Source organism: Ursus americanus, chromosome 12 (genome assembly GCF_024610735.1).
Source record: "Ursus americanus isolate L20-20 chromosome 12, mUrsAme1.1.p, whole genome shotgun sequence".
Lineage (NCBI taxonomy): Eukaryota > Metazoa > Chordata > Mammalia > Carnivora > Ursidae > Ursus > Ursus americanus.
The window spans coordinates 56495365-56510302 of record NC_142138.1 but is presented as its reverse complement, the minus strand read 5'-3'; the positions used below and the strand labels follow the sequence as shown (position 1 = coordinate 56510302).

At 40.1% G+C, this 14938-nt stretch overlaps 1 protein-coding gene across 2 annotated transcripts in view; it reads left to right on the top strand.

Annotated features, from left to right (window-relative positions):
* Window positions 1-14938, top strand: part of VAV3 (vav guanine nucleotide exchange factor 3) — a 340350-nt gene that overhangs the window by 78579 nt on the left and 246833 nt on the right. For both annotated transcript variants that reach the window (XM_087866143.1, XM_045801631.2), the window contains exon 2: window positions 416-532. In XM_087866143.1, coding sequence (XP_087722269.1) covers window positions 416-532 — 117 coding nt within the window. The remainder of the gene's footprint in view (window positions 1-415; window positions 533-14938) is intronic.

Below are 14938 nucleotides of genomic sequence, written 5' to 3'. Positions count from 1 at the left end.
GGGCGCCTGGGTGGCTCAGTCGTTAAGCGTCTGCCTTCAGCTCAGGGCGTGATCCTGGGGTTCTGGGATCGAGCCCCACATCAGGCTCCTCAGCTGTGAGCCTGCCTTTTCCTCTCCCACTCCCCCTGCTTGTGTTCCCTCTATCACTGGCTGTCTCTGTCAAATAAAATCTTAAAAAAAAAATGAATTTAAGTTTCACGAGGACGGAAATTTTGTGTACCTTCTTCAAAGATGTGTCACCTGTGTCTAAGCGGGTACTCAGTAAATGCTAAAGGATTAATTGAAAAGCAACCTCAAAAGTTGAATTTTTTCCCCCCTTGTCATTTTTTTTTTTTTATAACATTCTGGGTGGACAAAGGTTATAGAGCGTTCAGAATGATTCACTATGTACTAATAGTTGTTTCCCTTTCCTCAGTTTCTCTGTTTGAAGAACATAAGGACATTCCTCACAGCCTGTTGTGAGACCTTTGGAATGAGAAAGAGTGAACTCTTTGAAGCATTTGACCTGTTTGATGTTCGTGACTTTGGAAAGGTAATCACATTTCATTTTCTATGTGTTTTCAGTGGAGAACGTTTTATCAAATACCATTTCTTGTTGAAGAAGGACATGTGACTTACGTGGTCTAGGTATCTGCATTACGTAATGAAATTTCACACGTAGGTGACTTAGCAAAAAAGCAAATAACATTGTCCAAATGGGACTAGAATTATTGTTATTATTTTTCAAGATTTATTTATTTGAGAGAGAGAGCATGCAAGCATGAGGGGAGGGGTGGAGGGAGAGAATCTTCAAGCAGACTTCCCGCTGAGTATGGAGCCCAATGCAGGGCTTGATCTCACCACCCATGAGATTATGACCTGAGCCGAAACCAAGAGTTGGACACTTAACTGACCGAGCCACCCCGGTGCCTCAGGACTAGAATTATTTTTTTATTTAAAGCAGTACAAGGAGAGTCTTTTACCCAGAAGTGGCTTTTCCTTTGGCTACCTCAGAGGGTAGCACTACGGTTTTCCATCCTACAAATAGTAGGGCCAGTATTTTTTTCCCCTCCAGTCTTTTCTATATCTGAAAGGCACCTAATTTTTGGAATTTGGGAATGTTCTGCTGCCTCTCTCTCTATTTTGACACTTGGGTAGGTGATGGAGAAGACATGAATCCAAAATGTTTGAGACTGTTGAGTAATTCCTGTTGCTTGGATTTCAGCAGATACAGGTTAGCTTGTTGGATTTCAATGATATTTGCCACATGTAAATTATTCTAATATTTGCTGTTATTACTTATATGTATACCAAACACTTGTGTGTAATAGGTGACAAATTATTCTTTTTAAAGTTCTGGTCATTTATTTTGAAGTGATTGAGCATAAACAAACTTTTTGCATGTAAGAAGTCATAAAAGAGGTAATTAAGGTGACCTTATTTTTGCCCCTGTGGACATAATAGCATTATGAAAATAAGCACATAAGAATCAGGAAATAAAACTAAATGATAGTGAGAAGTTTGCCCTTACTCCTGTAATTCAGGTGCTAGGATCTCATCAAAAGGCTGTTTGAGAATGACATTTCATTTGATTTCTAAGATATTATATTTTAGTTATAAAGTGAAAACCAAGCAATGAATTGGCTTGCTTGACCATAGGAATAAATTGCACAAACTTGAAATGGACACATAGGAAATTTGATGCAAGTATGGGTAAGCCACCCTGCCCAAGGAGAGAGAAGCCTTGGCATCTTGAACCTAGAGTCCCTCTGTCATCTTCTGGAAGTCACCAGTATTCTCATTCATCAGACTGTCAGTTTGGAAGCCTGTGCAAAAGGAAATGGGTGTAAGACCATGGTTACTAAGATTCCCTTTTCCTCTGGCAAGCTGTGATTTAACAGTTTTGAGGTCCAAAAAAGTGATGGAAGATAGCATGGTAAGAAATAAAAGCAACTGAAAACCAAGCCTGGTGGGGAGGTTGGTAGGTAGCCTATTTGTCTGTGGCCATGAAGTGAAGCCGCGAAGATGAAGAGGAATCAACTAGAATTCAAGGTAAGGTGGATGGTCCTCCAAGTTGTTAGCCCTAAAAAACATCTTAACAGTTTAAAAAGATGTTTTCTTTATTCTTTGACTCCTCCCCCTATTTTAAGAGTCTTTTTTGATTTTCTTTTCACTCTTTTGGGGAAGTGAAAAATGAAAATGAAATAGGGAAATGAGAAATGAAAAAAAAGCCTAGACTTTTTAAAGCTTTTCAAGGAGCTCTTAATTTTTCATTCAGATTTGCAAGAAATGGTGTTGACAAAGACTGGGAAGTCCTCTAAATGCTCTGGAAACGCATGGCCTTGTTCTAGTGGAATACCACTGTGCACTTACACAACGGAAGCTTTGTAGGAGTTGAGATAATAGAGTTGAATGTGAAGGAGTAAACTGTATGCTTCTCAAGGGTAAATGTGTTTCTGTCTACTTAAAATATTTTGGCAGTGATAAGTCTGAAACAGAGTTAAACTTGGGGATGTCATTGAGAACTTGATCCTGTACTCAGCACTCTAAAATCACATACATTCTTGCTACTGCCAAGATTGGTGCGATATCTCTTCCAAAACTGTATGTGGCCTAAATAAGCCATTGAAAGTTAGAGAATTTATGATGCTGTTTCATACTGTACCAGTATTACTACCATTAAACATTATTACTCTAAACAAAACCATCAATCCCACTGCTTACTGATAACTTTCAAGATAATTGGTATGTTTTCAATCTGCATATATATGTGCACATATATACACACATATACGTATACATACACACATACATATATACACACATATATGATCATTAATCCTCACAATGGCTCTCTGAGATGTAAGTACTATTCAAATCACACATCTGGTAGAGATTGGAGCAATGGTTTGAACCCAGATCTGGCTGATTCTCACTGCTACCATGGTGCAGACATTCACATAGCGTCCACTGCTTTGCACATATTGACTCAATCTTCATATCAACCCCACCATGTAGGTACCATTATTGTCCCTATTTACAGATTCTGGACTGCAAGTGACAGAACTTGGACAATTCATGCAATTTTTGGTTTTTACATTTAAAAAAAATGTCAACAGTGTGTTGATGTAGAGACCAAATCATTCCTGGTATTGTGACTATAAATTTTAATAGGATGTAAACAGGTTAGTTTTTTTCTCTTCTTTCCTTGGGATTTAAATTTTCTATTAACATAAAAAGAGAATGTCTATAACTACATACCCTCCTTTCTGCTTCAATTCATACAAATAACAAATCTAGGATTCATGTATATTTGGCCCTTTTTGCCTAGGAATATAATAATTATAATAACAGTATCTAATGTTTTTGTAGCATTTTGAAGCTTTGAGATTACTTCGTATTGCTGACCTCGTTTGAGTTTTGTGATAGTCTTGTGAAGGAAACAAGCAAGTCTTCCCCTTTCTCAGATGAGAAAACTGAGATGGGGAGGTTTAACAGTGATTTGAAGGTGCCCTTGGTTTGGATCTGGTCAGACCTTCTGACTTCCCAGCCCTTTGTTTTTCTTGTCTGCCATCTATGTGTGGGTCTCGCTGTTGTGTGAATGCACAGGGAGAAAGATGAACTCATAGGAGAAAACCAAAGGAATATATGAAATTAAAAAAAAAAAAGCATAAGTGATCTGTGACTTGGCATCTAATTACAGTTTTTTTTTTTTTTTTAAGGTAGGAAAGATTTAGGATATTGCATGAGCCTTCAGTATAATGGCGGTTGAAATTAAGAACTCTACCTGAATAAATGTTTTACAGATTCTCATCTGTACACATGCAGACAGTTTTAAGCTAACCTTCCTCTCACTTTCCCATTGTGGTGTAATCTACTCCCTAATCTTGTATAAGTTCTCCCTTGGTTCTGGGTTCCAGAAGTCTACCCTGAACCATAGGCTTTGATATGGATAGGTTTTCTTTTGGAAATTAGGAAAATCCTGGGAAGACCAAAGGAATTCATGAAATTAAAAAGTATAAGTGATCTGTCACTTGACATCTAATTATTCTTTAGAAAGAGAGGATTTAGCATACATGTGTTAATGCAAATGAAAAGTTTTTCTTTTAATTTTTGAGATAGTGAAAAACACACACATTTTGGGCACTCAAGAGGGGCTTATGAGAATTTTGTCTTTCAGCATTACTTTTAATTTCTAGTATTGAGATCTTTACCCAGTGTTAAGAGAATATTCATTTCAATTCAAACTCGTGTATCAAAAAAAAAAATAGTTCTGAACATTTTCTGTAACTTGATTTTGTTTTTCAAATCACATAGGTATGGGGAATGAGTTTAGTAAGTTAGAAGGTTAACTTTTTTTTTCTTTAAAGATTTTATTAGAGCACACAAGCAGGGGGAGTGGCAGAGGGAGAGGGAGAAGTGGACTCCCCACTGAGCAGGGAACCCAGTGCGGGGCTCTCTCTCTCAGGACCCTGGGATCATGACCTGAGCCAAAGGTGGATGCTTCGCTGACAGAGCCACCCAGGCACCCAAGTTGACTTTCTATCAAAAAAGCTCCATCGTGGGGTGCCTGGGTGGCTCAGTTGGTTAAGCATCTGACTCTTAATTTCAGCTCAATTCATGATCTCAGGGTTGTGAGATTGAACCCCACATTGTGCTCTGCACTGGGTGTGGAGCCTGCTTGAGATTCTCACTCTCTTTCTCTCCCTTTCCCTCTGCCCCTCCTAGCTGCCAAATCAATCTTCTTACTGACAATAAAAAAAAAAAAAAGAAAAAAAGGAAAGTTGTCTTAGTTGTCTTCTTTGCTTAAGAAATGTGATAAACAACTTCCTCCCCTAGAAAATTAGCAATTAATTATAATACTTTTTACATTGCAGCAGGATCTGTAAATTTCCTCACTTCCATGCTGTGTGAATGATCTTCTGTTCCTCTGCTTAGATTGTCATGTTCCGACTAACGATTTTGCTGTTTGGAAATGTTTCCTACTGAGCTGTCTGTTGGCACATTTACAGTGCGGAAGCACATGGGATTTTTCTTTAATGAGACCATTTCTAGTGAGTAACAGAAATCCCGTTGCTGCTGTTGTTCAGATGAGTGATGAAGTCGGCTCCTTCCTTTGGTTGCTTCGGGAGGCGTAAGGGCCTGCTTCTTGCTACCAGCGGACTTCACATCTGTTGTTTCAAGCATTGTTAAGCTTTTTTCAAGTGTAAGGTGAATCAAAGAGAATCCCACCTAACCAAAGGTAGTTCTAGCTGATTTTAGTAGCAATAGGATAGTTGCAATGTGTTAAGTTGCAGGACCGGCAACAGGCATGTCTAAAGGAAGTCAGAGCATTGGCTTAGAGGTGGGTCAGAGATACAAGGAAGAACATTATTGAGAGAGAGGTAGTTTTGTGTTTGGGTTAAGAATATGGTTTCTGAGTTGGATCTTGGTTTGAATTCTGGTTATACTCCTTGTAAGTATGTGGTCTTGGGCAAGTCATTTAACTTCATTGAGCTTCATTTGCTCATCTATGAATTGACGACGGAGCAATAATGTATGTAAAGTGTTTAACAGAGTATCGAGGTTTAAAGTATGTACTCGATAATTCCTAGTTACTACTCTTATTGTTACTATTATTACAACTCTCATTACTAGTGTTATTTACGATTCAGGGGCGCCTGGGTGGCTTAGTCGTTAGGCGTCTGCCTTTGGCTCAGGACATGGTCCTGGCGTTCTGGAATCGAGCCCCACATCAGGCTCCTCTGCTATGAGCCTGCTTCTTCCTCTCCCACTCCCCCCGCTTGTGTTCCCTCTCTCACTGGCTATCTGTCAAATAAATAAATAAAATCTTAAAAAAATTACGATTCAGCGGTAAACATGGGGGTCGGATTTTGAATTGAGTGCAAGAATTAATGACTTTGCAGGGGTGAGATGAGGAAATAAACTTTGTTCTTTCTAATGGGGCATAGGGTTAATCCATTTTATTCTGCACAGCAGTCTTTCTCCCTTCTTCTGTGGGCCTGGCTCTCCTTTGAGAAAGCACCCTTTCCCAGTCCTGTAGTTTGGATGGTCTAATCAATTAGAATGCCTCATCACTTTGGCCACAGGGAAGGGTTTGGGGATGGGGAAAGTCACTTAGTTGGGACCAAGATGATGTGTTCAGACATCTTCAGGGGCAGTTCTGTTGTGATCTCTCCCTGATATGAGGCTTGGAAGAGCCACAGCCATCTAGGTACCATGTGGAGTTTCAAAACAGACCCAGTTTAGAGGAAATAGAGCTGAGGAGAATCCTGCTGGCATCATGTGTGGCTGGAATAAAGCTGTGCCCAAAGCCAAATCCATATATCTCTGGATTTTTCCATGACATGAGCCAATATATTCTTCCTTTTTTCTTCCTCAAGTCAGTTTTCGTTAGATTTTCCTCACTTTTGGTTGAGAGAACTAAGTGATTCATCTGATTTTTGTCAGTCAAATGATTTCGGTTGTGTAGATAACTCTTCTTCTATTACCAAAGTTCCACACAACTTGGAGACCATTTGGTAGCCTCTACATCTTTTATCACACATAGAAAAGAAGAAGACGACTCAGAAGACTGAGTCCTAGAACATCTCTGTTTTGCAGTGTGTAAATAATTAAGCAGAAGTTTAGTCCCAGCTTTGTGGTAAATCCTTTCTTACCAGGGACCCAAGCAGTATCAGATCTTCAGGTTTGAAAGAGACTCTCTAAGTCATCAGACATCCTTCTCCAGTTTGTGCTCTACAGGATCAAGCAAATGTACATGCATACCTCTGCAGACGGGGAGCTCACTTCCTCCTGAGGCGCCCAGCTATAATCTGTGTATTTGGGCCATACAGAAGGATTTGAAGATTTCCTTAAAACCACAGGGTAAAACACTGAAAGAGGCCTCCAACACATTCACCTGGGAATGAATAGGGCTTGGAGATACTCGTTGATTTGGACAAAATGTTCCAAGAAGTCAGAAAAGGCTACAAGATTCTGTGTGACCTCTGGGTTCTCACTTCACTCCTCTGAACTTCCCGTTCCTTATTGATAAATAGGATAATAATATCTATCATACAGAATTATTGTGAAAACAGGGTTAATGTATGTAAAATGCCTGGCATATTGCTCAGGAAATGATTGAATGAACCAATAGATCCAGTATGGAACCAGTAGTTTGGGTAGATACAGATCATTCAGGGTTCTGAATGTGTGTATGTGTAAAGTCAAAAAGAAGATTCTAGTGGTATTTTTTGTGTGTGTGAAAGTTTATTTGGTTTGATACTTTCTGGCTCAAAGTATTAAGAAAATTAAAATACACATGTATCTATGTGTGTACGCACACACGTGGTTATTCATAACATTTTCCTGGGTTTTTATGGTAAGAATTTATTTAACTTCGTTTTTTTTGTGCATATAGATTAGTTGAGAGATCTGCAGTGAAACTTTTCCCAAAGGCAGTTGATGCCTTAACACTCAATAAATGTTTTTCCCCCTAGGATATAAACCAAATTAGCAGCTACATCAGATTTAGGATAGGGGATGGTTTGGTTTTTCACCTTAAAATAAATTACCATTTAAAAATAAATTTGCTGAGAAAACCAAGGGATACATGGGTACCTTAATGTAGAAAAAGGCTTGGAAATTGTCTGTAATGGAAATTCACAACTGCCTATACCTCCCACTAAGAGGCTGTACCTCCCCGCCCCGTCCTGACATTGTGAGCTCAAATTCCTGGCCCATCCGTAATGCTTTATAATACATCTTATGAGACTGTTTGCTTGGGTGTGTCCTATAGTTTGTGTGTTTTCACTTTTTCACCCCTCCCAGCCTAACTTGGACACCTCAGGGTTCATGTACAAAGGCACAAGGACCTCTTGCCCAGCCTGTGCTGTTAGCCCAGGCTAGCCTCAGCATTCGTACCTGGGTGCTGGTTGATTTCCACATTCTCATCCCTACTTCCAGTGCTTGTGGGTGGTGGGGAGCTTGCCCTCTGAAGCACCGCATGCATCCCAACACAACAGTACTTGAGAGCCTGCAATTGGTTCCCTACAACCTGTGCATCTCCTTGGAACTTTTACCTGGGTTTCCTGGTCACAAGAGAACCTCCCTGCCCAAAGACCTGTGAGCTTCACGTAGGTGCAGGTGGCTTCAGAGACCTCACGTTGTCATGGTTTGAAAGATTCGTATTGGCTGCTACATGTGCATTGATCAACAATTAGAAACGTTTTTCATATATCTGTATATAACCAGAATGAATTATCTTGGCACATAAGTATATTATCTCCCTTTTCACAATTATTTTTTGAACTCTCACTCCTGAGAAGTTTGACATTTCTCAAAGTGTTTCTCAACCCAAATTATTCAAGAGTCTCTGGGGCTTTTGCAGTCACAGGGCCCTAATCAGTCTTGTTTCAAAACACTGCAAGGAGCTCAACTTCCGGTTGATGGTCTGCTAGCGTGGTTCTATTGAAGATGGGTCCCGCAAGGTTTCTTCAGTAGCTCTTGTTCTCTGATGCTGGCATGATCTTGTAGTTCCAGTGTGACTCAGCCTGACACTACCCAAATCAGCTTCCTTCCACCCCCACAAATTTTAGTTTTCTGCATTAAACCTGGTCAGGCCACATTCCCCAGGCTTAGCAGTGAATACTGTTCAGGAGCTCATGGTATCCTTTCCAGCCAGCAAACTGGAGTCAGAGCCTCCTAATTCAGCCACTACGGGGATACCAAATTCAACTCGTAGAGCTGGGATCTCTGGTCTCTGTTCTTCCAGAAGGCCCTGGACTTTCCTGCAGAATCAGCCAGCTTCCAAAAGTTGTCAGGGTAGCTTACCATGGCTACTGTGAGGAGTCCACCTCTGTCAGCCCACAAAGGCTTTCTTTACTTTCTCTCCCTTGAGCAGTAGGTGGTTTGCTTGTATTTATATAACCAAGGGAGAGTTCTCGAGTGATTCCTTCCTGAACAAAGAAAGCTTGTTCCAAGGCTTCCATTTGTGTCTCCTTAAGCCTAGAAGGAGGGGACAGTTTCTGGCCTTCCCTAATGTATATGTCTGGTTGGCTGTTAACACAATTTCTACATTATTAGCAGTATTTTTTTTTTTTTATTTTTGGACAGAGCTGACCTTTCTAGCCACTTCTACATCTCTTTCACTCTTTGCTAGAATATTTCACAGAGGTACTTAATACTAGGCAAATTTTCCCATTTTTACTACTCCTCACAGAACTCGAGCACCTGAGCCACGCAGGACCATTCTCTACAGCTTAGTGATTATTCAAGTGCCTTTTTTCTTTCTTCTTGGTCTGCTTTCTGATTGCTTTTGAGCCAGTTTAAAATACTCTTCACTGTTCTCCAACTTTAGTATGGTTGAAAACTTCTAGAATAGCATTTCTCAAGGAACCTCATTGTCTTGAGAAATATTAATAGATAGCCTAGGAAAAATATTCTTGTCCAAATAAATTCGTTAAGCTGCCTATTATGTCCTCTCTCTGTGGGTTATATAAGGGCACTGCCACAGTAAGGGCACTGAAGACTCTTGTAGTGAGGAACACAGTTAAACTTTCGCTTAAATCTAGGATTTCTAAAATTTGTGTGTAACTGTTTTCAGTATCACAAACTCACTATGTGTAAAATTGGACTAGTTTTTTTTTAATTCTTTTCTAGCCCGTTTCTATTTGGGTAAAGCCGTTGCCGGGGACTAAATGGTTACAAACGCCTCAGTTAAGGCCCTCATCACTGGGGTTATTGAAGAGTCTTCTGAGTAGCTCCCCGTCTTCAGGTTTGAATCACTCCAAACTAGTCTTCAGAGTAATCTTACAAAAATGCAGAACTGATCTTATTATTCACAGGTTTAAAACTTGACAGTGGATCTCTGTTGCTTATAAAAGAATAAAGTTCAAATCCTTTTACAAGTCAAAGTTGTGATCCAGACCCCTTGTCTGCCTTTCTAAATCCTAGTCCTCACTTTCCTACCTCCGTTCCCCACCTTGCTTCAATCCCACCAAATTACGAAGTCACCATCACTCTCCAGATTAAGATTTTTTTTAATATTGTTTCCTTTGCCTGGAGTGCTCTTTCTTCCCCATACCCCTTACCCCTTGTCTTTAATGACTTATTTTAACATCACACACATAAATACTCTTCTTGAAATCTGAGAATGTCTAATTTATCCAGAACTCAGGATGTAGTTGATTCTTGGATGTTTTGAATAACACCTGGGGCCTGACTTTGCTAATGTGTCTCTGCCTGTTTCCTCAGTTCTAGCTGGACCTTTGTCCTCCTTCTCTGTCCTGCACAAATTTGACCTTGACACATGAAATACGCTCTCTTCCTTAGCTCATTCTGAGATTTTGAGATCCAGTAAACCTGGCTGTCCTCCTCCCTGTCCCCAGCTACCAATGTGTAAAAGTTACTCAACTTCTCAGGGCCTCCATGTTTTGATCTATAGGGTGGCCCTGATGGTGATGCTTACCTCCCAGGGCTGTGGCGAGCGGTGTGCATCCGAGTCTATGGCCATCGGCACAGTTAGCACGGTGTGGGCCACAATTCACCCATCATTCCTTCATTCTGCAAATGTGTGCGTGCTTTTTCTGCCGGGCGCTGCCAAATGCCGCGTAATCAGTGTGGACGGGCAGTCTCCTGTCCTCAAGTTGCTATTTGAGTTCAGGAAACAAAACAGGTAAAGCATAAACAAACAAGATAATTACAACCAAAGATAAGTACCATTGAGGAAACAGTAAAATGATGAACTACTGAAGGAAGCCACTTTAGACAGGGTGGTAAGAAAAATCTAAAGTGCTGGAGACCCAGTGGGAGGCAGATATTAGTGCTCCTGCATACTTAGTAAAAATTAAACTTTAGCTAAGTTACAAAGTAAATTTTAACCAGATTCTAGTCCCACTCCTCCCAGCAGAACCCCTTGGGATAGTCCTGTAACTTGGTCTCCATTTCATCAACTCTAAAATCTTATCTGATTCTAAATTGCCACTTGTAAAAAGTACACATTGTATTTTATAAAGTGATGTTTTGATAATTCTTAGTTGTGTAATCCTCTTTAAAAATATCTAGGCTTAGGCTTTTAGCCCAGGTTTATTCTATTTTCAGTAATATTGACATTCCTTTAAAAACTTGAGAATTTGTAAAGACTTAACCGTACATATACACTTATATACACATATAAGGTCATTCTAAAGAGAAGGAAGCATGTTAAAGAAGGTTGCTTTGATTTTGCATCTTTACTTGGTATACTTGGGAGAATGTTGGTAATTCCAGAAATGGAAATCTAGTTTGAGATCTGAAACTGAGCTCCTCTTTGCTGTGTTAAGTGTTCCTCCAGAGATCAACATGGAATCTTTTGGGTAGTATTTTTTAAAATTCTATATTCTCAACATACATGTAAATAAGCACACAGATACAAGTTTACAGATACACCAAGATAACTATACAAAATATAGACATATTGCCTGTAGTGATTTATTTATCGCACCTTTTTGTATAAGTATATGCATAAACATAATTTATGGTTTTAACTTGCATGCATATATTTTAAGTACCACATAGCTGCATATTGTAATTCCTATTACATGATGACCTGAGCTTCATTATATCTTTGGTTAACGTTGCTTACAGATAATATAAGCTATTTTTAAAAAAGGCCTTTAAACCAAAGGTGCTTTTAATTCTCTCTCTAAGTAATGCACTATATTGCAGAAGGTATAGGTAATTAAATCCTGACACTGTAGCATGCTAAGTGCAGTAATTGGCAAATGAAAAGATGCTGTGCCAGAGAACGGGATCAGCTGTTCCTAAATGTGGTCAAGGAAGGTGCCTCAGAGGTTATGCTTCATCTAGACAGAAACACAAGCTAGGGCGCTGCTGCTGGCTGTTGTTAGGAACTTACCAAGACCATGTCTTTGTTACCGTTTTACTTCATCCTCACAGCAACCCTATGATGTTGGTATTTGTCTCCATTTTATGGCTGAAGAAACAGAGGCTCAGAGTTACAAATCCTAGCTTGTAGGTGATGCAGGGTGGATCTGAGACAATGTCTGCCTAAATCCAGAGGTCCTGTTCGTAATGGTCTTACTGCACTGCTCTCAAGCAGAGCACCATGGGAAGGCACCCTCTAAGTAAAGAGAAAGTCCTGTATGCAGATACAGAGAGGGATCCATGTGAAATGTTTGGGGTTCTCCAGAGAGTCCTTGTAGCTTGTCTATAAGATGCAGCTGGGGTGAGCAGGACCTTGGGGGCCAGCAGAGATTGGGGCCAGGGTGTGGGGCTCTGGGGTCTTGCAGAATCTGCACTGATTCTGATGCCAGGCCAGAGAATTTTTTTTTTTTTAATAGTCATGAGATGACCCCTTGTATACTTGGCCTAAGCACTGTCAGCAAGGGGAGACTGTATAGGACTGCTGTAAAGCCAGCAATTGGAAGGGCAGCTCAGACTAAAGCAGTGTGGTTGAAAACTATGCAGACCTTTCTAGAGCAACAGCCAAGAGGGGCCTAGAGTTTGAGAGCTTTTCAGCATTTAGGAATTGATGTGACCGGTGAAAGGGTGAGCAGAGGGAAGAGAGAACATTGAATCCCCAGCTTCTCCTGAGTGACTGGAAGGGAAGTAGAGTTCACTGCAAGGGGGAAAAAGTGGAGCAGAAGCAGGTGCAACTTAGTGTTTGGTTTAATATAAGAATTCTAATGGCGTTTATGCTCACTTTCTTCCTGCGTCTCAGGCTGATTCTGTGGGTTCTCAGGATGGTCTGGTAGATACCCAGCTTGACTTGGGACCAGCTGAGAAAGGGGTCCCCTACTCCTCCATCTTTTCTCCTCCTTGCAGAAAGTGGTCGCTTTTCTGTTTATAGAGTTTCTGCTACTCTTTTCTTCGTTCACCAGTTGCGTTCATAGGTATTCAGAATGGTTTGGTAGCTCTCTAGCTGAATTCCTGGGACCAGACGAACTTTAGGTCTCCTGCTCCCCTGCCATCTTGGAACCGGGACTTATGCTGACTTTCTGTAGATATATTTTACAACTCATTATTTGTTTTATTTTGCAAATGTTTTTACTATATCTGAAATTCTTAATTGTCCCTGGTTTTTTGTTTTGTTTTGTTTTTTTGTTTTGCTGCTTATCTAGTGGAGATTTGGTCTCTGATAGAACACGTAAAAACTTTTTCGGGTTTAATTTTTTTAAAAAATTGTAAAATATTTTTATAATAGGAAACTTTCTAGGAATTTTTGTCTATTCCAAAGCTGTGGCAAATATATGCTGATTAGTACTACTTTCTTATTCACAGATTAGCTTTTGGGCCATATCCCATCTCAACTGTGTTCATGGATCTTTAATCTCCCTAACCCTGTCATATTACCTTAAAAGTAAGGTGTAGTTTATCCAAGATACATATGGAGGTCATTGAGTCTAATTTGCTTTCAGTAAATTGTGATTGTGAATATGATGGTTGAGAAATCCACAAGGAGAACTGGTTAACTCCAGTAGGTGATGTAATAGCCAATTTGCTTTTCTGTACAAGCAGCAATGATGTCAAACTCCCGGCCTTTCATTCTTTAACTGTTGTGCCTGTGTATTTCCTATCAACGGAATCCTCTAGAAGAGGAGGATGGTATTTTCCATATTTATTCTGCTTGTTTTTTTAAATGACTTACGCACATCTGTAGCAATAGAGGAGTGCTGGTGTTCGCATTCCATGCTCAGAGGAGTGGTATGGGGACAGAACTGGATGAACGCTCTCATCTGCACAGGATTAGCAGAGGAAGCGTGCCTCAGAGTGTTATGAACACCAAACAACGACAGGAAACAATCCCTGGGAGTCATGCAGCTGTGTGGAGTCCAGCCACGCAAGCTTCCTCTGGATAGAGTTGAGTTTCTGAGTTGCTTAATTTCCACCTACATCACCTGTGTCTTTGGGGGACTGTGTTGGAGAAATATTCATTGATTATGGGCCTTTCTCTGGTTTGCCTCAATGCCAGTTATGATGCCGTTGGGGCATAAAACGTCTTGCCGAATCAGCATAATGTCTGAGAACTAATAGTGTCAGGACGAGCCAGGCACAGAGTAGACAAAAATCATTAGGTTGGAATGAATGAATGCCATTTACATCTTCTGGGAATATTCCTCCTTGGAAATTGCACATGAGCAATTTCACGCTAAATGCGCCTGGGCACCCGAGGTGTGGGCTCTACCTTGCTACTCTCCTGTATCTCTCTGTAAAGGACAGGAAGGATGACGCTTGCTGCTTCTGGGTGGGCAGAACCTCATAGATTGTTTCTACTCTTTAAGCTGTCTTTTTAAAGTAGTGGCCTACACATACTTCATCTTAGACAAAATGGTCATCTAGAATGGTTGTGTTACGGCATGGGAGGATGTGTAGTAACCGTTTTTACTGGTCAGGCTAGGTCAAGTTTTGAAGACTGATTGCATTGGCTATGGATTGGGTAAAGTAATAAAAAAAAATGCATAGAAGGCCAGATTCAGGTTAGAATGAACTCTTTCCTTCTGTCTATAGGGTTTAACATTGCATTAGCAGCAATCAATTGTGTTTTTCTAATAGCCAATTAGGTTTCTGGGAGGAAGCAGCAGAACAATGTGAACTTACTGATTTCCAGATAATAAAGTACAATTTCTTAGGGAGGTTGTAATTTAAGATTTCATGGCCTTATGGTAAAACTATGAAATGTAGTAAAAAGGAGGAGATAGCATTAGTTAGCATTGGTTTAAAAACAAAAAAATTGCTGAGGGGTTTTCACATTTGTTGTAACTTGGGTTTGGTCAGTAGAGTGCCCCCAAGATTTTCATAAGTGTAAATAGACCCTTAGGTAGATAAGCAATCAAACATATATATCATTTTTCCTACACTGTTTGGGCTCATAACTGGACTCTTCTATAGTATTTGAAAGATTCCTGGTGATGGCACAGAAATTTCTACACAGCAACTGTTCCAATTATGGATAATGAATTATTTAGCAAATCATCAC